Source organism: Scomber japonicus, chromosome 12 (assembly GCF_027409825.1).
Source record: "Scomber japonicus isolate fScoJap1 chromosome 12, fScoJap1.pri, whole genome shotgun sequence".
Classification (NCBI taxonomy): domain Eukaryota; kingdom Metazoa; phylum Chordata; class Actinopteri; order Scombriformes; family Scombridae; genus Scomber; species Scomber japonicus.
Window position 1 is genome coordinate 22,944,695 of NC_070589.1, and position 24,307 is coordinate 22,969,001.

At 37.3% G+C, this 24,307-nt stretch overlaps 1 protein-coding gene across 1 annotated transcript in view; it reads right to left on the reverse strand.

Annotated features, from left to right (window-relative positions):
* Window positions 1–21,820, reverse strand: part of ghrhra (growth hormone releasing hormone receptor a) — a 36,991-nt gene extending 15,171 nt beyond the window's left edge. Inside the window, exons 1-6 of the mRNA XM_053329356.1 lie at window positions 21,743–21,820; window positions 20,888–20,996; window positions 7,304–7,411; window positions 2,558–2,658; window positions 2,001–2,098; window positions 1,253–1,385 (exon numbers count right to left, since the gene is read on the reverse strand). Of these exons, the coding sequence (XP_053185331.1) occupies window positions 1,253–1,385; window positions 2,001–2,098; window positions 2,558–2,658; window positions 7,304–7,411; window positions 20,888–20,996; window positions 21,743–21,820 (627 nt within the window). The remainder of the gene's footprint in view (window positions 1–1,252; window positions 1,386–2,000; window positions 2,099–2,557; window positions 2,659–7,303; window positions 7,412–20,887; window positions 20,997–21,742) is intronic.
* Between the last annotated feature and the right edge of the window lie 2,487 nt (window positions 21,821–24,307).

Sequence of the window (24,307 nt, forward strand, 5' to 3'; positions counted from 1 at the left end):
TTTGCGACGGTGTAGTCATTGATTACATCGCCAAAGTAAGTTTTTGTGAAACTTTGTGGGCAATTTTCTTCAAAAACTAATCTAATTATTGCACAAGAGTCCAAATTATTTGCTAAACTTTTGTGTGTGGTGTTGTATTCATCGATTGGCAACTTAAGTCTGCACATCTTGTGGACTTGTGCACAAAAAAGATATTTATTTAATGCTGCCATCTGGATCTCTGGTCCTTTTACGGATGTTTGATTCACTGCTTCTATTCCTGTGCCCTTCCACAACTTCAAAAAGCAATGCCTTAGACCTTAAATACGTAATTGAACTTTTCATTCTCACAAAATTACATTACTTTGCTAATATCCTTCAACAATGCAGTCCACTCTGAAGAAAGGAAGAAAACAGATATGCTGGAAGGATTGCTGGTTGTACAGAATGAATATAAAATGTCGTTTTTACGTAGTGTCACAAAAGCTGCAATTTTCAGCACATTGTGAGATTAAAAGTTTAGTTTTTTGATTATGTATCCCAAGTACAGTATTTGAGTTTTGATTATGTATCCCAATAATGCCAGCATTGTGCAATTGACAACCAATCCAGACAAAATATATTAGAGCATGACGTCAGGTATAATCTGTGTGATCACAGAGGGTTATGGCTGTGCAAAAACAATAATCGTATGAGTACAGTTTGCATACGTACAAGGATTAAAGGTTTAGCACAAAGATTAAAAATAGGTCTTAAAGGGTGAAAATCTAGTACCTTCCACCAAAACTATAGGCCAAGCTGCATGAATGCCCCTCCCTCTACAAAACAAAAACAACAAAAAATCATACAAAAGAATAGAAAAATCACTACAAAATGAACTACATGCTGTAAAAAAAATCAACAATAATTTTTATCATTTATAATTTGTCATGTCAGTTCATTCCATTTGGTTGAACTCACATCAAAGACCTGTTATACAAGTGAAATACTGTTTGTCATTTTTTTATAATAAGAGACAAAGACTTCATCTGCAACGTCACAAAAGAAACATACCTGCTGTATTTTCTTTGTGGTGTGTAAACCATGTTCTTGCTAAAGGAAAGAATCGATCTTGGGCTGACAACTGACAAATGCCGTTCATTGGTTTGCCACGTGTCTTCCCGTCTTTCATTTCTCTTTCCTGTCTTTATCCACTGTTAACTCAATCATCATCCACAGCAGATGTAAGAATCTGCTTTATGATGGAAACATTATTGACTAATTGAGTGCTCACCGTGGACATGGAGCAGTGGTCCAGGTTCTCATCAGCAAACAGTACAGCGTCTTTAATGAAAACGGCGCTGGCTCTCAGGACGAAGGAGGAGAACAGGTTGATGTGGATGTAGTTCCTGGTGCAGCGAAACTTCCTGAACAGAGTGAGGGAAGGACGTTAACACTCACACACACATTAATAGTAAAAAAAACACAAGTCTGATTTCAATTTAATGCTAACGCTTCCAAATATGTAGTTTTTACACTGGGTCATATTAAACAAATGAGATATAACATGTTAATTTGTGAGCTTTAGTTGGACCTTTATATACTTTTGTTAGCCTTGGACTGCTTTTAGTCTTCATGTTAAGCTAAATCAACAGGCTATATACTCCATTCATTTTAATTGGACAGCTGTGAGAGTGGTATCAATTTTCATGTTTTGTAGTGTGGGTTTAAATATGTTTTTATCCAATAAGACAATCAGAGGAAGACAGATGCCTGAATTTGCATATGTGTGATTCATAAACTCCTGCAGTAGACTATAAAGGTTTCATTGGAGCTCTGTTGATCAAACAGTCATTCTCAGATACTGTTTTTTATAATCACATTACACCTGAGATTCTCACCTCTTTTTAAATCTGGCTCATCACCACTTTCATTCAAACATTCCTGTCTTGGCTCATTTCAACGCAAATCTTTAGTGATTCTAGGATGATTAGGATTCTAATTGTGCACTGTCATGACAGTGCAGGCTGTGCTGGTCTTACCTGAAAGCTATGAACACCACTATGGCTGTTATGAGGGAGATGAGCGAGGTGGCGTACCCCACAGTATAAACCTGTCTGAATGTATATAGGTAACTTGTCTGGAGATAGAAAAAGAGAGAGAGTTAAAATTAGATTGTTTGGAAAGAGAGGTGGGGCAGGAAGCTGTTAAAATGTGATAATGTCAAAGGCACCGCTGGGAAATGGCTTGATAAGTGAAATGTCAAATAAAATGTCACATACAGACCGAAATTTTGAATCTGACTGTCATCTATACAGCTTATACTTATACTGTGTCTGAATCCTTGAATAGAACTTAGTAAATGATCATCTGTTAACCTTAACTGTGCAATAATTAGAGTTTCAATTTCTGTATCAAACAATATTTAAGACTCTTACGTCTCTAATGGTTAATAATTGTCCTAGAACAAAATCTGTGTTTGTCCTTTTTCTAAGCCTGCAAATAGGTCTGGACTGAAAAGGAGGCAGCGAGGGAGGAAGAGCAGAGAGGAAGCAGAAACAATATGACTGGCAACAACAACATGACACCAAGTCTTTACCTCTGATTCAGGCTCACTGTCGTCACTGAAAGCACAGGCCTCCGCATATGGGGGATAAATTTCTGACCAGCCTTCTATAGTGCAGTTCCTGTAAACAAACCCTGACAAGGAAGCAAACACAAGAGAGATGAGGAAAAATCCAAGTTATTTTTACATCCTAGCAGTGCAAAGATTTTCAGATCATTTTGTAAATAGGAAAATTAATCTGCTATCCCCCATTAATGTGTACATTTCGTCTCAGTTTTTTCCTGTTTACATATATTTTAATATAAAGGCTGGACAATATTAAAATTCTTAAAACATTCTGGGTTTTTGGCTTTATGTGAATAAAAAAACACAACAATGTTTGGGAACATTTTGTTCAGTCTCCTCTGTTGCTTCATTTTCTTTACATCTGAACAAAAAGCTTAGAAGCTCCCTTTGCCAATTTTTAATAATGGGGATTATAAAATGTGAGTGTTTGACCCTGATAGTTCCTTGAATATTGGAAAGCATTACGGGGATACAAGGACCTTTATTGCCGTCTCACCACAGTTGCCTTTATACTTTTCAGTTCAATGCTACATCTATATGAATGTTGTGCAATGTTTGACTGTAAGTACTCATCACTGTAAACTTATATATTCATATTTCTATGTTAATATATTCATGTATAAATGTTTTTGGGGGCAACCATAGAGTATAGAATAGAACCTCAATTTAGACCTTAGTTTATTATTCCTTAAAAGGTTCCTGGTTTCTTGAGAAGGTTCCTGCAGTGGATAACGGCTTCCCATGTAAATCTGTCTCTCTACTGCTCTAATAGCAAAAGCCTTGAAAACCATTCACATAACTTTATTAATTGTCCAGAATGGAAAAAAGAAGATATATTTTATCTTACAAAGTTTAAAAAGTACAACACAGATAAATGATTGTTTCCCTTTATCTCTGACATGGCTCATGAAATTGAACCATTGCTGCTTTTAGTTGGAATTTTGTATTTCTACTAGATTTCTTATACAATATAGCCAAGGTATGTTTTTTATTTTTATTTATTTATATAGCACCTTTCAAAAACAAAGTTCACAAAGTGCTTTGACAGACAAAGCAAGCAAAAGCATTATAATAAAAAACAAGACATACAACATAGAGAGAGGTAACAAGACTGGCATTGACAGGATGAGAGCAGAGGACAATGGAATACAGTGGCAGATACTAAGAATGTAAAAATATATAAAATAAATAAGACAAAGTAAAATAAGATTAAATAAAAGACAGTAGCAATAAGCAAAATGAACAGACAAGCAGATGACATCACATAAAAGCTAGTCTGTAAAAGTGAGTTTTGAGTAGTGATTTAAAAGAAGAAACTGAACATGCAAGCCTTAATTCCTCGGGCAGGTTGTTCCAAAGTTGAGGGGCCCTGATGGCAAAAGCACGATTCCCTCTACATTTCAGCCTTGACTTTGGAACAACCAGAAAGGCCCCACCCTAGGATCTAAGGCTGCGGGCCGGCTCATAGGTAGTCAACATGTTAGTTATTTGTACATCACATTTTAACAACAATGCAATTCAAAATGCTACCCATAAACCATAAAAGGCATCAAGACAAAATTTAAAAGCAACAAAAGTAAAAAAGTGTTAAATTTGAAATAAAAATAAGCTAAAATAGAATAAGACAAATAAAACAGGGGAGAAATGACCTGCAGTTTTCTGGGAGTTTGTTCCAGATATGTGGAGCATAGTTAGTTTTGACCCTGGGGACAGGAAGCAGACCAGTCCCAGACGATCTGAGAGGTCTGGATGGTTCATAACAGCAGAAGATCAGAAAAGTATTTTGGCCCTAAAAGATTGAGTGCTTTATAAACCAACAGCAGTATTTTGATAATCAATTATTTGCCAGGAAGCCAGTGTAAAGATCTGAGAACTGGAGTGATGTGATCCATTTTCTTGGTCTTAGTGAGGACTCAAGTGGCAGTGTTGTGAATCAGCTGCAGCTGTCTGATAAAACATAACACATTTAAGGAGTAGTTAAGTCTACTGAAGATAAATGCATAGACAAGTTTTTCCAAATCCTTTTAATTCTTAATATATTCTCCAGGTGACAGAAAGCTGACTTTGCAATTGTCTTAATGTGGCTGTTAATATTCGGGTCTGGGTCCATGACTACAACAAGATTGCTAGCTTGGTTTGTGGTTTATATAATATATAATATCATGTAGCAGCTTATCTGGGCCGGTATCCTAGAAAGACCATTTGAGAATTTGACACAGCCACTACCATTCATATATCATTTCTAATATTGAAAAGTGTACTTTTTTCACTTTATCTGAAGTGTCTCATATTCTATATATTGTAGCTACATTGTTATGGAAAGTTGTCATTCCAATGCGCTTGGATTTTAGCACATTTGCACCGCTGCGATGTCATTTCCTCTCTTGGACCATTTTACTCCATTAGTGCTTTCAGTCAGAAGAAATTGATGCTTTCATGTCCTTGTACTGACATTTAGTCCTGGTTAACATCCATTTGTAAACAGCAGGTGTCAGGAGAAGGTTGTCAGCTGGACCTGTCCCTTCAGACGTGAGAGTATGAGGAAGGGTGTAGACTTAAATGTGTGTGCCATAGATAGAGCATGCAGGAATTAGCTGGACTGTTGTGTGTCTATTTGAACAAAGGCCCACAGAAATGTGCAGTGGTGGGTTTTCTGTGTTTCCTTTGAGTTGAGCAAACAGGAGCCACCACAGTCCAAATGCTACAAACTGCACCACTGAGAGCAAAGACTGTGGTTTGTTTCAGTGATCTGCAATTCAGATCTTAATGAGACATGATTCCCATCAAGGTAAGTGGAAAACAACATGAATCCTCAATGGTCCTGATCTTACCCTCCCTTATGACCCATCAAGATGACAGAGCACAAACACACTGACGTTCTTAAACTTTACAATTACTTATTACTCAACAAACATTATTTGTCATAATGGAATTACTTGTTAAAGGATATGGCTGTTGATTTTCTATTTTTCTTCTTATTGTCAACAAATCAACCAAACCAACACTTTTAACTCATCCTACTTATAAGTGTGCGTGTGCATCCAAAGCCTGATACAGCTTACTCCTTTATACTGAAGATCTCAATTGTTGTCCAAAAACTATGAAAAAGATGTCAGTGAGCGACACCGTCCCTTTGGCACAAACATTACATGACAGTTTGTTTGGAAACAGCACCAAAGACTGACAACAGTGATCACATTTTCAGTCTCTGTAGTTCCGTGTACATGAGATACAGTGTCTAAATAAACTAACCTGACTGTAATCTTCATGGCAAAAGGAACATGTCACCCAGTACAGCGGTGTGACTCACTGATATGTTTTTAATACTAATACAAATATAAGAGGTATGTTAAGAATATATATGTTGAATTTAGTTATTTAATGCTCATGTTAAAGTCTGCGTAAAGTGAGATCACTAATTTACCTCTAAACACATTATACATGTTAGGAAATGGTTACAGAAAACATGTAAAAAAGATGATAACTATGTAATACTGAATTATGGAGGTAGAGCCCTAAACTGTTTTCCATGGTCTCATTTTTCCTGATCGTCAAAAAGGACACATTGTGACATTGTGCCGTGCCAAAACAAAAAAAAGGCCCCTCCCCCACTATATAAGACTGCAAGTTATTATTACTACATTTAACATCACTGCTGCTACTGTACAGCTTACGGTTTGCTAGCTAGCTATGCTTGGACCCTGAAAATGCATCTTCCCAGGAGCCACAATTTAAATAACAGCTTGTGTCCTTTAAATTTCTAAAAAATAAGAAAAATAAAATTTGATTCGATTTTGCGAAGAGCCACATTGATGGAGGATCACCAACAGCTACCTCTGCAGTCACCATCATCATCTTTCATCAGAAACAGCTGGTGAATAAGCCGCTGTTATTGGTGAATGAGGCTGAGCCAACTGTGTGTGTAAGTTGCGTTGTGTGCCTCTAACGTCATTTTACACAATTTAATATTGCAGTAGATAAAATGATGAAATGCTCCTTTAGTTAGGCTACTGATTACATAATTGCAAAAAGCTCTCAGTTATCAGACTGTTAAATCAGTCTGCGGGGCAACTTTTTCTTTGTTCTAAGGTTCAAAATGTCAAGCTTGTTGCCAATACACAGATTGCAACAGTAGTGGTGATGTGGATTATTGGACAGAGAGAAGATTGAGGGAGAGGTATAATGGAGCTCTACAGCACAGATATATCAGGCATTGGATGTACACTCAATACTTGTAAAGAAAATTGCCAGCCTTATCCTATAAAGAGTGATTAAACACAAAAATGTAAAATGTTTGGCAAGTAAACATTTGTTCATATTAGCTCGACATGTTAATCCTCTACACCAATTACAGTTTCCTGTCCTCTCCTATTAATGTCATCATCACAATCTTTCTTGAAAGTGAAATCGTACAAAAACACTTTTCATGCATGCAAAGTTTGAATCCTGCAGACAAGAAATCACGTCATTTCGTCTGCAAGAATATATTTCTGCCAACAAACATATATGAATAATTCAGACTGTGTTCGTTCATCAGAGTGACTTTGGCCTGCATTAGCGTGGTATATTATGCAGCACAGATAATTATCCTGAGTGGTGGAGTTGCAGTGCACTTTTACATTACCATCTGTTTTTTAATTATTCTAACGATTAGATGACTGGAAGATGTTCTTTTCTGCCTTCACTATAATTGAGGTTGACATAGGAACCAACCTTGATTGCTGGAGAAATGCTGGAAGACCTCGGAGCAGGACACGTTGACCACATGCCCGACTTCAGCTCGGAGCCAACATCCGATCTCATCCCACTCTGTTTTACATCCTACAAACCAACAGAGAGAGGAGCAGTAGGGTCAGTTATTCATCTACATTTCATCAATTGAGGATAATTTCCCCCTTATAACCAGCTTCGTAAAACCACATTAGGTGATTTCTGACCACCAGGGGACATAGCGACAAACTCAAAGATACATGGGATCAGTCGGTCTCACAGTCATCAATAGAGGCTATCCCTGTGATGTAACATATGCAGCAGTTACCACCCATCCCTCGCTTTCACAACTGCAGTCAGCATCTGTTACCAACCTCTCCACAGACAACCAAATATCCTTTGAAGTCCTCGTGATTTTGATCAGGCAGACAAATCTATCTTCAAAGTACCGTCTGGCATTTTCTTGTACTTCCCCAAGCTACATACTAATGTGTCAGGAATGTTGCAGGTCACATTTCTTTGTTACGAACCACCGTTACCTTTTATGGGTCAAATATCTTTCCCATGGCCTTTAGTTTTTCAGGATATTTGTGCATCATTTCCCCATGGCAGCTTTATTCATTCACAGCAAGTTTGTTTTGCAGGAAAAATGACATGAATGTATACCATCTCTGTACCTTCATTCCCTGCAACTTTCAAGCTTTCTGTCAGCCTCATGTCATCATATTATTAGTAGCTGATTACTTCTGTGTGCCTGACATGAGCTGTCACTCAAATCAAGAAAAGAAAAAGAAAAGATAGCACAGCAACATAAAAAACACAAGAAGTCTTCCAATTCTCACAGATCTTCTGGAACCACACTTCACTGTTTATGTAAAGCTTTGTCTTTTTGTCTGTTTTCTGAAATGCGGTTGAGTTTTTAAAAGTTTTTGTTTCCTGAAATGTCCTGTTTTGCATATTGGAGCCACCCCTCGATAATCCAAAGAATATTCTTTGTGTCCTATGGGGAGTAGCCAGCTTATGCAAGTCTTTTTATTTTACAGTATTTCTAACAGCAGTATTATTCTGCATCGGCAAATATACCAAGATATGACAAGAATCCAATACTATTTATTCATCATTCAAATCTCTTGGCAATGTTTCTGACAGGCTCTATGAATTTCAAATTGACCTGCACTCCAGCAAAACGAAAAAATGAGTTCCTCACAGGATGACACACTTCCTGCTGTTACATTTGGGATGGAAATATTTCGGCACACCTCAGGCCTTCATCAACATAAATCCAACCACACCAATCACAGAAACTACGGTATATACAGGTGACCTGATTACCTAGTCACACACTTCCCCTCTGATGACCAAAAAAGGATATTTCTATTAATCACAAATTAATCAATCTAATCTAATGCTTAAAACAGCTGACAAGCTCTATCCGCTGTCCAGCAGAACTGGACTTTGCCTCGTCTTGTTTCTGTAAATGGATTACTGTGAAAGCTTTTGCTTAACGTCACACTTCCCAAGTTTTTCCATCTACTGTCCTACCCTGGGTTACTTCACACAATTCACTTACCATTGAAGACTTTAGACAGGGTGGTGGGTTGTGAACAAATAGATGGATGGAGAAACATTACTGAAAACCTATTTATCATAGTGATGAATTTACAAAATGCGCAGGTGTTGTTGACATCCAGCTGTGAGTGACGCTATAAATATATACAACAGGTTTACCTCCACGTCAGGTAAATGTCAACAGTGTTTTTTTCATTCATCCTCAAGGCTGATATGAGACCAAAAGAAATGTGAGATACATTTTAGGCAGGAAATCTCCTTTTTGAAAAAAGTTGGAACTCCTCAGGCATTGTAAGTTCCCAAGAACTTAAACTTTCTTCAAAGGGCCAGGAGTGTTTTCTCACTATAACATAACCAAGGCCTGTCTGCATGTAAATTACTCAGGGGCGGTTTTTGCTATGGGCAATGTGGGCAACCGCCCAGGGCGCAATCTACTTGGGGGCGCACGAGCGCCCTCAAAAAAAAAAAGAAAAGAAAAAGTGCGAATGATTGCACTCAATTCAGATTATGTTAATTATTAGTAGTATTTTTTATTTATTTATTTTATTTTATTCATTTGTATGATGATGGATGTGTGTAATTTACTTTGGTGTTTACATACTATATTTCATTTATTTATCTTATTTTTTGTGTGATGAAGCATTTGAGCAATTTACACTGTAGTTTTTTACATACTATATTTCATTTATTCACCTTATTTTTGTGTGGTGAAGGATTTGTGCAATTTAGGGGGGGGCGCGCCGATGGTCAGTCCGCCCAGGGCGCAAAACTAGCCAGGACCGCCTCTGAAATTACTCCTCTCAGCAGGATGTTGGTGAACCACATTCTGTGCTGAAGCTGTCATTCATTTCATGGTGTTTATTCATTCATTAATATATATATACACGGTCACCCATAAAGTTGGAATAATTGTGTTGTCAGACACATTCCTCTTTTTATTTTGTATTTATACACATCAGTAATTACCTTTGACCAGGTGCAATGAGATTGATCAATATCATTTTGAGAATATTTACACTTTATCTATCAAGAATAAATCACATTGTCACAATCATTTCATGAGAAGAAGTAAAAAATATTTTATTCCAACTTTATGGGTGACTGTGTAAATACATACATATATATATATTTTTCTTTTTTATGTGTGACATAGGGAAGCATTGATGTGAAGGGACAGAAAATGTCACTTACTATAATTTATACTTGAGATGTAATGACTTATATGCTAGAAGGTAATTTGGCTGTTGTTAAGATTTCTGTTTTAATCAGATGAAGAGTCGACAGCCACGCTAGCGGCTCTGAGAGGCTGTAGCGCTCTTTCTAAATAAACCTGAACTGTCAGACAATTAAATGTAGGAGTTTGGAACTTAGTTTTCTGATATTTAGAAGTTGTAAAAAGTGACATTAATGCCCCCACTGGATGAATTGTACTAATTTTTGAGATTCCTTCACCTTTCTACATAGTAACTTTTCTAATGCTTTAGTTTATGACCTTAATACCTGCGAAACTCATGACAATGCCATCAGCCTCAGCTGTACTGTAAACATTATACCGTACCTGCTTAACATCAGCATGTTAACACTGTAAGCATGTTAGCATGCAGACATTAGCATTCAGCTTAATGCACTATATGACATGAGCATGGCTGTAGAGTTTGTTAGTTTGTTTCTAAACATTTATTCATTGAATATTTGTATAATATATAATATATATCGCTTTATTTGACACATATAGCAGAGAGAGACAAGAAGGAAGGGGTACAGAGAAAGGGGATGACATGAAGCAAAGGGTCTGAGCTGGAATCAATCGGTAAGGACTCAGCCTAATGTTGAATATGTGTTATTTTAATGTTAGCAGCTATCCAAGTAATTTTGTGCCTAAATCTAACCAGACTTTAACCACAGTGTCATCACATCGTAAAACATACTTGTTTTTTAACTGTGATTTAAAACGGTTTTCAAGCACCGATACAGGTGGCATATTAGAAAATGCTTTTATGGGTCGTTGTGGAGTTCATGGTACACTGAGGATGAGGATGTTTTAATCTAAAGCATTATTCACTCCTTCTGTATTCCCTTATCTTGAAAACCAGCCCCTTACAATCAAGTGGTCTGGCGAATGTGAATATTTATTTCTTTTTTAAATTTATGCGTGGCACAGGGAAGCTTTGATGTGACCAAAGGGACAGAAAATGTCACTAGCTATAATTTAAATTTGAGATGTAATGACTTATATGCTAGAAGGTCATTTGGCTGTTGTTGAGATTTCTGTTTTAATCAGACAAAGAGTACACAGCAACGCTAGCGGCTCTGTGAGGCTGTAGTGCTCTTTCTAAATAAACTGAGCTGTCAGATAATTAAAAGTATGAGTTCAGAACTTGATTTTCTGATATTTAGAAGTTGTAGTAAAGTTAATGTAATAAGTGGCCAGAGGGTCTCTGACAACAACATCAGACGGGTTATGATGTGAGTTTATTTGTGTGAGCAGGGGTGTAAAGCAGAAAGGTCAACATGTTATTATTTTATGAAATATCATGAAAATATCCGACTAATATAAGATATTCCTAATTACAGACATTGGATACATTTCCATTCAGTTTTTGATGGGATACCACAGCGTTGTCAGACCATGATACATAATTATTTTTTAACAGGGATTGTAATGGTTTTGGAGAACACTGAAAAAATTAGAAAACACTGTGTTGATCTAATGCAGTATCCACTCCTTCTCCTGTGTTTCCCTATCTTGAAAAACAACCATTTGCATCCAATCATGTGGTCCGACAAAAGTGATGTCACCTCCCATGTTACCCTGGGAAACGATAATGGGAGGGGGCAGGGGTGTTCAGCTATTCACGGAGGACCTGGGAGTTGGATGATTCACGTCAGTGTCTCCTCCGCTGCTGTCAGGCTGACTTAGACTGATATTCCTGAAGCCGAGGATCCAGGAGGGGCAGAGGGATTGTGTTGAAATGCACTTTCAGATCATCTGTCATCTCACTGAATTGTTGTCTAAGGGATAGCGCTATGAATTGTGGGGCTTTCACACAGCAGGTGACACAAACACACCTCAACCATATATTTTAGAACACATTGTCTCATTTACATGATTCATTGTTAATTATTCATTCATTGATATTTTTAGTGAAACAGTGAATGCTGCAGCAGCAAACTTCCCTGCATACTTCTAATTATTATTATTCTTAGACATATTTGCTGATTTGCGTCTCATAACTTTTTATACTATTGTACGAAGATCATTATATAAGCATCATTTTTTGTACTTTTTTTTATAAAATGGATAAACAGATCTCTTCCTACACTTTTAATGGTACCAATACATTATAAATAAAACGCTTGGGATCACCTTACTGTTCCTTTGCATTAAACTGTGTGTCAAAACTTTAGACTAGTACTGTATGTCATAATTAAACCTTTACAGATGGCTGGATTGATTTTTTTCTGATGGATAGCTTTTAGCATTGTCACCACACAGCAAGAGGTTTCTGGGTTCAGAGTGTGCATGTTCTCCCTGTGTTAGTTCTCTCAGGTACTTCAGCTTCTTCTCACAAAACCAGAAATATGCAGGTTAGGTTAATTTGTGACTCTATATTGCCAATATGTCGGTCTGTAGGTGTGAATTTGAGTGAGAATGGTTGTCTGTCTCTATATATGTCAACCCTGTGATTGACTGGCAACCTGTCCACACTCCTCGCTCTAAGTCAGCTGAGATTGGCTCCAGCTCTCCCGCAACCCTCGAGAGGATAAGCAGTAAAGAAAGAAATGAATAATTTTGCTTTCTATTCTGCACAACATTATTGCATGTCCTTTATCCTATACTCTTCATGAGGATACTTCCATTTTTTCTTATAAAACAGCTTGTCATTTTTTCTATTTGATAAACAATGAACAATTTTATTAGTATGGTAAATGGACTGTACTTATATAGCGCCTTTCTAGTTTTTTATAACCACTCAAAGCACTTATTACATCTCATTCACCCATTCACACACATTCATACACTGATGGCAGGAGCTACCACGCAGGGTGCCAACCTGCCCATCAGGGGGAAGCTAACAAGTCATTCTCATTCATACAACGGGAGCAATTTAGGGTTAAGTGTTTTGCCCAAGGACACATCGACAGACTGGAGGAGCCACTCTACCTCCTGAGCCACAGCCGTATTAACAATTTACTGATGTTAAACATATAAACACATGCTTAATTTAAAGTCTGGGGTTTGGCAATTATCCCTGCAGTGCTAATCAGTGCAATATGCTTTGTATTACCAGTTGTGGCTTGCCAAAGAACTGCCAAGCGATAACAATTTGGCTTCAGTCTGCACAAGAAAAAAAAAAACTTGACAAATTGTGTTTCTGTTTGTTCCACTTTGTTGCAGAAAACAACACAAATGCTACAACATATCTTTAAATAGAGGATTACTTGTTATGGAGAACCAGAGAAGTGTGAAATTGAAATATAAGATATTAATAAATAATAAATAAATGGTCATGGGAAGCTTGTTCTCATATAGATCTTTTTGACAGCAGACATGAATGCTGAAATCTATTGCAAGCCAGAAGTCGACAGTTCTGAGTCGGTATTCCCAACTTCCAATCTAAATGTGTCCCAATGCATCTGCTCGGGAAAACATGGACACCTGCAGCAAATTGGTGTTCATATAGCAAATCTCTGAACTTCACATCTAATGAGGACATAAGTAAATTGCTGCAGTACCATTAGTGAAGAGAAACGCTGATTTGACACATTTCACTTTAAAAGAGTTGAGAGGAGTAGGCTAGTACTGCATGCTCGCAAAGACTTCTGTCAAACACAAATCAACTGTATAGAAACATAAATGGCATCTACAAAGTTGTTACAACACAACATAAAGTAAAAATGAATGAAAAGCTCAATCTGCTTCCTGTTCACTATGTGTGCCACCATATTGTTATGACATCAGGTGTTGTAGAACCTGATAATGTAATAATATCCCGATAATGTAATGAAAACCGCTCATAACACAATAAATAATTTAGAAAAAACCTAATCATCCTAATAATATAATAAAGTGCATTTCCCCAATAATGTAACAATCTCTGTGCCTATGATGTAATAAATTATTACATTAACAGGAGGTTATTACATTATTGAGTCAACCTTATTTTTGCAGAACCTAATAATGTAATAATTTCCCAACATTGTAATAACATTATTACATTTTTTATTGAGTTATGAGGTTTTCTTTATTACAGTAGATGGATCTTGCCAGAGTTTCCAAATGATAATTCCAAGTTGAATGACAATTCAATGTTCAATTGCACATTTCCTTGTCAGAGGTCTTTTTTTTACAAGTTCAATGAGTGCAATGGATTGCAACATTAGACATGCCACCACAAGAAAACCACAGGTGTCATTAATATCATGGCTATAATGACTGATTTTCATGAAGACCAATCAGTTCCAGGCCCTTGCAATTATGCATATTGTCATCTTTAATAGGCTAAGTTGAAACGCTGCGTAGGTGACGAGTGTGTGCGTGAGCAAGGGTGGTCGTGTCCACACAATGGCGGCTAAAAATAAAGATGCATTTTGTCCTCTCTGTTTTGTGTTTTAATCCACATTAAGACAGAATTAATCACCAAAAAAAAAGAACAATGCTTTGCACAGCACTCTGTCAAGTGTATCTTGTTGTAATGAGTTGTGGATAAGGCGATTAAAAGTGGCAGGGAGGTACAGGCTTGAAAATAAAGGATGTGGTTACAAAGCTTGCTGTTAACCTTCTCTTGAGGTTTAGCTGGAAAAGAAAGAGATGGAGACTTAAGGTGCAGTATATTTTTATACAGTGCCTGAAAAGCTGTGTTGAGGTAATTGGTAGCAGGGATTAAGAGATTTTTTTCTCCAAGATTTTGGTTTCCTATTCCACTGTGGTTAATGCCAGAATTAAATGTTGGCCTCCAAATTTTCAATTTGGTGACACGTATGTGGGAGGATCGTTTTTTAGGTTTACACAGATGGATCTAATCCTAATAGGAAAAGAGAGGCATCTATTCAGGGAGGAAACCTAAATAGTATTTCAGTCATGGCAGAGACAGTGGCATGTTTATGGGCACCTTTGGGTGGAACAAACAAAACCAAACAGCACTGTTATTTGTACAGCCTCGGCTCGAGCATTAATGGCCCTCTATAACAGGAGCGCATAAGTTAGACCTGATTTAATTACTGAGCTTCAGGTGTTGCTTTACAAAAATGTATCTGGCAGCTTGTAGGTTTTGATTTAGCTCATGTTGGAGTAGAGGGCAAACTGTGAGCGAGTGAAATTGTAAAACTTTAAAAGACAGAAAAATATGATGTTAAGGTGGCAACACATACTAAAATGCAGTTTGCAGTTTCCCAGAGCACCAGGTGACATCTTAATTTGCTTGTTTCAATGAGATTCTCTATGTATAATGATATAAAACAAAGAAAAACTGCAAACTTTCTCTTTTGAGAAGCTGGAACCAGTGCATGTTTGACATTTTTGCTTGAAGAGTAACTCAAAGGAAAGACTATTATCCCAGTTGCCGATTAATTTTCTGTCAGCTAAGCAGTTAATTGTTTCAGCCTCTTATAGTAGCCTGGGGTGAATGTGACAGGGTGAGCAACTGTGATAACACTACCACTTTTCTGAGTTGAGTGGATGCACACTGACTAGAAAATTGGTGTTTCACTGTCTTGTGTCCTTTATGACTCTAAATGGACAGTTTTGCATTCTTCATTAACAGCAAATATAGTACAACTTGTACACTAATCTGGCCATGCTGCAAACAATACATAATAGTAATCCCATTATTACAGTTGACACATGCCAGTCTGTGATGACAGATGTGTCAAGATGTTGCCAGTATGTGGGCTTGCATAAAGAACAATGAATGTGGGCGTTTTGATGCTGCTAGTGTGTGTTACCCTTATGTTTACAAGACAAGGCTGCTTAGTTTTGTTTCTTTACATGGGAAATATCAAAATTATGAAAAAAGATTTTGTACCTTCTCCAATAAGCGAAAATAATGAAGAAGTAGCAGATGAAGAGGATTTCATTGTTTCATTGTGGACACAGAACTTTTCGAAAGTATTATCATCTCGTGTCTAAAGTGCTACTTTAGACACAAGATGATTTTACATGTAAACTGTGTTTTGAACAGGTCAGATATTTATATCTAGGTTGTTACCTCAACATGTTGGATTGCTTTAACATATTAGATTATATTTACAAGTGCAAATGAAAGTCTTACATCCTGTCAAGTGGAGGAATATTATTCCCATAATGGGAGTTCCCACCTTCAGATGCTTTAGTTCAGATCTCTGGATATGAATCATACAGATACTGAGAGTGATGTGACAACTGTGATGAAAATATTTTATTTTAGTTTGAGATTAGGGGCACCAAAAAAAGGGGCACAATATGATCTATGTTAATTGAAACAATTCTCCTCAACCACATAACAAAGGGCATAACAAGTGCAGAGAAAACCAGTGAATTATGGGAAGTTACAGTGTTTCCAAGGGATTGATATCTTTTTGTTTGGGCGTGATCACAGGCGGACTTCTATCCATGTAACGTCATATTCCCTGGTGTGTCGAAGAGTTCACAGTTAGCATTCATTTCAAGAGGTTACTGATTTCCTTTTAAATCAGCCAATTGGCTTTCTCACCTGTTAATATTATTATATTATATATATTATTATTATAATATATATGTTAATATTTACTTATTAGCTCATAATACAGCTGATACTGCATTTCAAAGATTAAATGATTGGTTAATTAATCTAAAACATAATCCCAGATTAATTGATTTGGTTAATAATCATTCATTTCAACCCTATATAAAACCAAATGCACTGTTTATTCTGATTTTGGCACCAGATTTAGCACCAGTGTGCAGCACATCAAGTTTACTCAGTTCGTTACCAGGAATCAGTCACTGATGACTGTTATTATTTCACAAAGGTGAAATTTCAACCCTGCATGACTCTCCAACTCTGCATGATTACGTGTCACCTACACGGTTGGCATCATACTGATGGACACACAAACACACCTTCTTTGACAGTAAAATTATTCAGTAGACATTTATCCTCGTAATGAGCAGCGGATGACAACTTTGCACCAACGTGTTGTGTTGCTCCACTGTTTAGAGTCATCACAGGTAATAAAGATCAAATTAGTCTTGAAATGTTAAAGTTCATCAGTCTCACAGAGGGGAGTTGCCGGAGTACTATTAGTTCGGGGCAGTTTCTGATGAAGTGGTGATGAGCTCTGCTTCAGTGACGAACTCCGCTATGGAGACACACAGCGTGGCCCACCAGGAGACGCCAGGCTTATTAGTATATAATGAAGTCAATGAGTCAGATCGGAATGACAAGCAGGTGAGGCCTCGCCAGGAGGAAGAATAGGTGTCAGTGTGATTACAAGATCAGTATGATGACGATATGATGTTTCATGTGACATCACACCCTGTTATTTTGCTACTATATGTGCAGCTTTTACCCAACACCTCATTTAATTTCTCAAGGGCAATTTTGTTTTTATTCTTGGTAACTTTTTTGGGGGGCCATTTGGGAAAAGGGGAAATGATATCCAACACTGGCATGTTCATCACCTTTAAAATGGCTATAATACATTTTAATCGATTGATGTATCAAATCGCAATGTGTAGTGCCAGAAGCCGGATTTGTAGTGATGAACTAAATGAATTCCCTGGTGTGAGTTCACAGTTAACTGTTATGTGAAGGGGTTAATGATTTCCTCTCAGGTCAACCAAATTACTTTCTCTTCCACTGAGCATGACTCTGTTCTTAGTTTTCTTTAAATAATACTGTGCAGGAATTGTCCGTTGGCCTTTGTAAACACACAGCATTGCCCAAGCATTGCCAAAGATTGCCCCTCTTCCCTGTCCAAACTAGCAAGACAGAGAGAGAGAGCGAAGCGGTGGTCGACCGAGCTAGAGAGTGAATGAAGAGAGGGAGTGACAGTAGCGAGAGCAAAGCTGTGAATCACATAAATAAAACAGTATTTTCTTTTTTGTTTCACAGTGTTTATGTTTTAGAGCACACAAAAAAACACGCCCACACCTTTGCACAACCCTGCGGGAAGGTGCTGTGTTACCAGATTTTGTGCGAATGCAGAGCGTTATCCTGTCCGCTGTGGTCTCTTAGCCTCCCCACTCCCCTTAATCAAGCTGACACACAGACCTGTAGCTCCTTAAAGATCCATGACACAGAGACAGAGAGCAGAGCTGAGCTGAGCAGAGCTGAGCAGAGCTGAGCAGAGGAGAAAGATGTAGACAGTGGCATAACCTGAATGCTAGATACAGTCATGACCTCACAGCCTGCATGCTGTTATAGGCTGCTGGATACACACCCACTGCCCACATGTTGATGCCCAGAAGCATCTTGAACACAGCAAAATAATAACAAATTAAGAAAACAGGAAAAGAGCAGGGTCTCTGCAGATAGATACATCACCACACACTTCTAGTGGTTCATAAGTGATGTTTGAGAGGGATTACTTTTGTATGAGTCTATACATCTTTTTTGGAAAATCGTGCACAGTATACCTTTAAGATAGGCCTTCATTAACAGAGGATGCTTTACTTTAGCATAGTGTCACCTCATTTAGGATTACATTTGAATCCTATCCCATCACTCACATACTGAGTGACGAGGGAGGAGCTAGATGATGCCTTAATTTATGCATTTTGTTGACAAAATGCTTGTCACTAGTTTTTTGTCACTATCTTGCCTGGGATCAGACAAAATGATCAACTCTTTACCCTCAACAGAATCAGTGGACCTGACACAGTGGAAATCAACACTGAGAGCAGCGAGGGTGAACCAGAACAATCATGTTGCTGCTGGCTGTAAAAGCAAAGCTAGCAGCAAGTTGCTTTCCAGCACTGTAGAGCTGAAGGAAAATGCAGAGTTGGGTGATAATTATCTGTGCGCTCATCAAAAGTGACCTTTTTGAAAGTATTCGTTATCCTTTGTTGATATTAAAATATTGATTATAGCAGTTTTAATTATCTCATTGATATTTATGATTATTTCTGTGTCAGTCTGTTTTGCATCAGTGTTGATACTTGCAATAAAGAGATTTTTAGGTTGCTTCTTTTAAATATTTTTTGGACTTTCTTGACAGCTGTGACAGTTTAATTAACATGTGAGGGATCAATAAAGGTTATCTTATCTTAAAATATGACCATACATTTAAAAATATGTATTGTATTATGTCTGTTCTATAAAATATAGTATCTTATTGTCTTTTTTAAAGTATACAGTATGCATTAAGTCTGCTCTGTTGCTATTTCATTTGCAGTTCAATAAGACAGTTTGTCTTTAACCACCCACTGTTCCAACCCCAGCACACCAGTAAAGTGTGAACTTCACTGGTCCTATACAGTGAATAAAAGTACCTAACAGACTATAAAATGATAGATTAGACTTGTTTTTGTGTTTCTGGTCATTGTTGTCATATTAAAACAGAAAGCTCTATTGTAGCACTGGTATAGTGAGTTGATTAATCATTTTTGATCAACAGAATATTAAAAAAGCTGCTCAGATGTTTGGATTTGCTGCTGTTCTTTGTTATATGTGAAATAACTGAATGTTTTCAGTAATCTGGACTGTTGGTCAGGCAAAACAGGAAATCTGAAGACATAACATTGAGCCCTGAGGAATTCTGATGGACAATTTTATAGACATATCAATTAATTAAGAAAATAATTAATCTATGATGGAAACAATCACTGCAGCAGTTGCAGCCCTGCTGTCTTTTAAAAGACATCCAGAAACAATGCAGATAAAATACAGATTATGTGGTTGAAATCTAAAAAAAATATGATGGAAAGTAAATTTGTTGGTATGTTCATTTAAGTACTAAACAGAAGCGGAAGCTTTCCTTCCTCCTGTCACTTTATCACGCCTTATTGCCTTATGCATGTGCTCTGGCAGTCATGAGGGTCATGAGAAGGTCATTTCATGATATGCAAACTGGGACTGCAACTAGCGATAATTATCATTATTGATTAATCTTATTTTTCTGATTATTTTATTATTATAATGAGTTTTTTGGTCTTTAATATGTCTTTAAATGATGAAAAATGTTGCTCACTGTTTATCAAAGCCCAAAGTGACGTCCTCAAATGTCCAGTTCTGTTCCGACTTACAGTCAACAACCCAAGGATATTCAGTTTATTGTCATATGGGACTACAGGAACCAGACAAAAATCACATTTAATAAAGAGAATTTAGAAAGTTTCTTCTTATAAATGGACTCAAAGTGATTAACTCATTACCAAAATAGTTGGTGATTCATTTAATAGTTTGCAACTATACCAATCGACCAATTGCTGCAGCTGTATATGATGTTACTGTACTATAAATTTTACTGCTCAAAATGCTGCAAATATAAACCACAAAGAACTAAAAAAAATTAAATATTCCTACAGAAATTTTAACTGTCCTGGATTTTCATGTGTTGTTTTACAGTAAGTTAATGTTGTTTTGCCTTTATGTTACTTCTCAACCATCTCACCACTCCTCTCTTCCCTTATTTTAGTTTTAGCCTACATTCCTTAATAAAAACCTCTTGTGCCAGCCAAGGTTTCTTCTCTCTCTCTCTCTCTCTCTCTCTCTCTCTCTCTCTCTCTCTCTCTCTCTCTCTCTCTCTCTCTCTTCTCCCTGTTGTGGAGACATACATTTGTTCACACAGTCATGTTGTGGGGACTTGCCTCCCTTATGATGACAAAACCATACATTCATACATCATTCATTTTAGGGTGAAGACTTAATTTAAAGTGAAGGTTATGTTAAGGTTAAGATAAGTCTCTATGAAATAAATGTTAGTCAATGTAATGTCGTCCAAAGTGATGGAAACACTACTCTCTCTCTCTCTCTCTCTCTCTCTCTGTCTCTCTCTCTGTGTGTGTGTGTGTGTGCGTGTGCGTGTGCGTGCGTGTATGGTCGCACATGAACCCACCGCTTTGGTCGGTCTGGTTTTGCTCCTCGCTCGACCTCGTCTGGCTACAAATCTCCCGAGCCCTCAGGTGCAGAGCGACGATGGCGCAGTCGGGATGCATCGCTTCAGTCTGAGAAGAAGAAACAACTTAGTTATCTACAGTGAAGCAGACGCGTGCAACACCAGCTTTTCGCTTGGAGGAGTGGATGCAGCGCACTAAACAGTATATTAAACAAACATCATCATCACACCTCTTTGGATGAAGAACTTTTTTTAGCATTCGTCGTCTTGATCTATTTATCAAGAATTTAGTTTTATATGCCCCCTTTATAATCGTCATATAATCATCTCAGAAGATGCCCTATAGTCTAAAATAATAATGTGCCTCTTTATGGTGACTCACGTTTATATGTGTGCCAAAAATATAATAACGATGAGAATGATGGTCCGTTTTTCATACGCAGATGCCACATGCAACATCTGGACCGGACCAATGACCCTCTTTTTTAAAAATACATTTCTCCCTTCAGATTTAGTCTTTGATTGATATCAGAGACGGATGATGGTGATGGATGCAGGTCTTGAGCTTTGATACCCGCTAATTAGTGCCAACGGCTTAATGGGAACATTTGCTGCCCAAGTGTGTTATGTGCTCAGAGCAGAGAGAAATCGAGGGTAATAATGGCAACGGCGTCGTTATAGATATGTCACTGGGTTATAATTAAGTAGATAGAAAAAATGAAATAGCAGAAGGGAGCAACTTTTTTTATGATGTGCACTTTGAGCTGCTTTAAATCAATTCATTGACAGTCAGGATATGAAGGCTACTATATTTTTGCACACAATAAAAGACGAAGTAATAAACATTCCACTCACCATAGGTCTGCAGCACAGATTAAGAAAGAAGATTAGTATGAATTTCTCATGTCGTCCTGGCAGCATTTTAAAATACATTTCCATTGTCTTATGTGTCTTCTTCATTACCCTCATCGGATGGTGATGAGAGCGCAAATCCAGGTTATTTCCTCCTCTGTGCCTGTTTAAAGACTGACTTCTTACAGCCTCGGTTACTCTGTCAACCTAAAATAGATGAGTCCCCATTCTCCCTGCGAGCTGCAAACTTACCAGAGTTGAGAGCTCTCTCTCTCTCTCTCTCTCTCGCTCTCTCTCTCTCTCTCTTTCTCTCTCTCTCTCTGTCTTTCAGAGCAAAATCAGGTGAATGGGTGTCTCCATTCAGAGGGTTGGCAGTGGGGACGCAATAAGGCACAACAGCCAATGGTTCAATTTCAAGCCATAAAATGTGTTTTGCAAATGATGGGTGACAGAAGCCTAGGTATCAGTCCTTTATTTGTACACAGTTGATAGGCAAATAATGTGATGTTTAACAAAGGTTAGTGTGTTGCTCACTGTTACATGGCGCCTATAAATAAGACTGGGTTATCAGAATGACCCAAAAACCTCAAGTTAACTGCCAGGCAATTTGGTTTTTGTAATTTTATCAATTAGCATATAAAAATTAATTGGAACTCTTTTAGCAACTCTCATTCTAGCATAAGTCACAGTTATAAGCATTTGATAGTTTATGTTTATAATTTCAAAGAATTTGCTGCTTACATTATAATTAACTGAGGGGTTTTTTGTTGTTTTAAACATTGGACTCTGTGAACATGTCAGAAATGTTTTCACTATTCACTAAATTTCACTATCAAGTAGAGATAGAAACTGTATGTGTTTTTATTTATTTTCTTCTTCTGTGCTCAAGTTTGACCAAAAAGAAAAAGGGAAAAATTCAACTGGTTTTGGGTGCTTTAATCACATTTCTGCAAACTAACACAAATCATCTATCATACCAGTTTAGGTGTAGACGTTACATTGAACTAAATGTAACCTTAGATGTGACAGGGTACATCACAGAGGACAGTTGGAGGTCATTTTGGAGCCAACAGCAAATCTTTACCACAGTGCCCCAAAGTTGGTCAGTCTGTCCATGCCTGAATTTAATATTGGATGCACTATTTTAGTCAAACTAGAACAGTCCATTATTCTGATATAGTCACATACAGCATTACATTCATGTTTTAAGCTGTTTATCTAAATGAAACCAAGCAAAGCAAACTGCAGGATCTGAAAGTTCACAGTGTGTCAACCAGTTTAATTTCGTTATTTGTTATTTTGGGAATATGCTCTATAAAAGCACAATACCTACTGACATAGGAAGGTCCTTAGACCAGGTTCTGCTTTAATTTTGAGTCCTTGTGTTTTAGAGTGTCTCTGTATCTAAATCTAGTCGTATCACGTGATACTCTGGGTATTTGTTGAGGATGTTCTTTGTTGCTCTGTGGTCAGTAATTTACAAATGCAGTCATAACGTGTGAGTTTTCAAATGTGGAGCAGGGCAGCACTAAAAAAGCAACACCTTTTCCTGACAGAATAGGTACACAAGAACAAGAACAAGAACAAGAACACAGGATTTGATCTTGAAAAACTCCCTTCATTTAACAAAAAACATACAGGTGTTCAACTAAAGCTCCACTCAAACAGTAATTGAGTGGTAGTGTTGATGTTAATCTGTGTGATACCTTTTGTCAGTGGCTTAACCTCGTGGTAAAATATCTTGTTATCTAGGCCATTACTGCAACATTGGTTCCCATAACACTTAACCTAAAACAGTATATCACCTATTCACAAACACAGGTGAACAAAAGATGCCTGATATCACAGACACCTGCTGGCTAATGACTTATTTTTCAAACACGTTGGTTGTTCGTATTCAAACAGGGCTTTACATTATGTGTTTGACCACTGGTTTCAATTTTCTGGACCAGGGAGGCTTTTCTATAAATAGTAAGGACGTTGTATAAAGTGAAAACAGCCGGGCGTTTGATGCTCACACGAGCCAATGTATCCTAACCAAGCATGTGTTTTCACAAGCTAGAAGAATTAATTATACTGTGAGCAGCTTGGAATAAAATGTTGGCTTAAAATGTAAATATCACAACTGAAGTTGAAGTGACACTGATAAGACTCATTCCTTTACTACAGAACCAAAAAACAGCAGTGTATCTCCTTAAATGGAAGCAAAAATACATATTTTAACATTAAGAATTCTAAAACCAAGAAGTCATTTAACAAGACATCAGTAAACTGTACAATGATGCCTTTGTTTGTTTACCCACCCAGTCTGTGATTCATTTACATAATGAAAGACTAACAAAAAGTTGAAAGGAAGAGGAGAAAGATCTAGTGTGAGTTCTCACTTGCTGATCGGTTTCCTGTGGCTCCCTTGGGTCTTAATTTGGAGAGCTGTGACACCCTCCTGTTGCAAACACACTTTGTGATTTAATCCCGGAAGAACAAGTCTTACACAATGAGGATTAACATATATTATTTTAATGATTCATAATTGTGTTATGCTGCCTTTTAACAAGAGACAGTAACTGT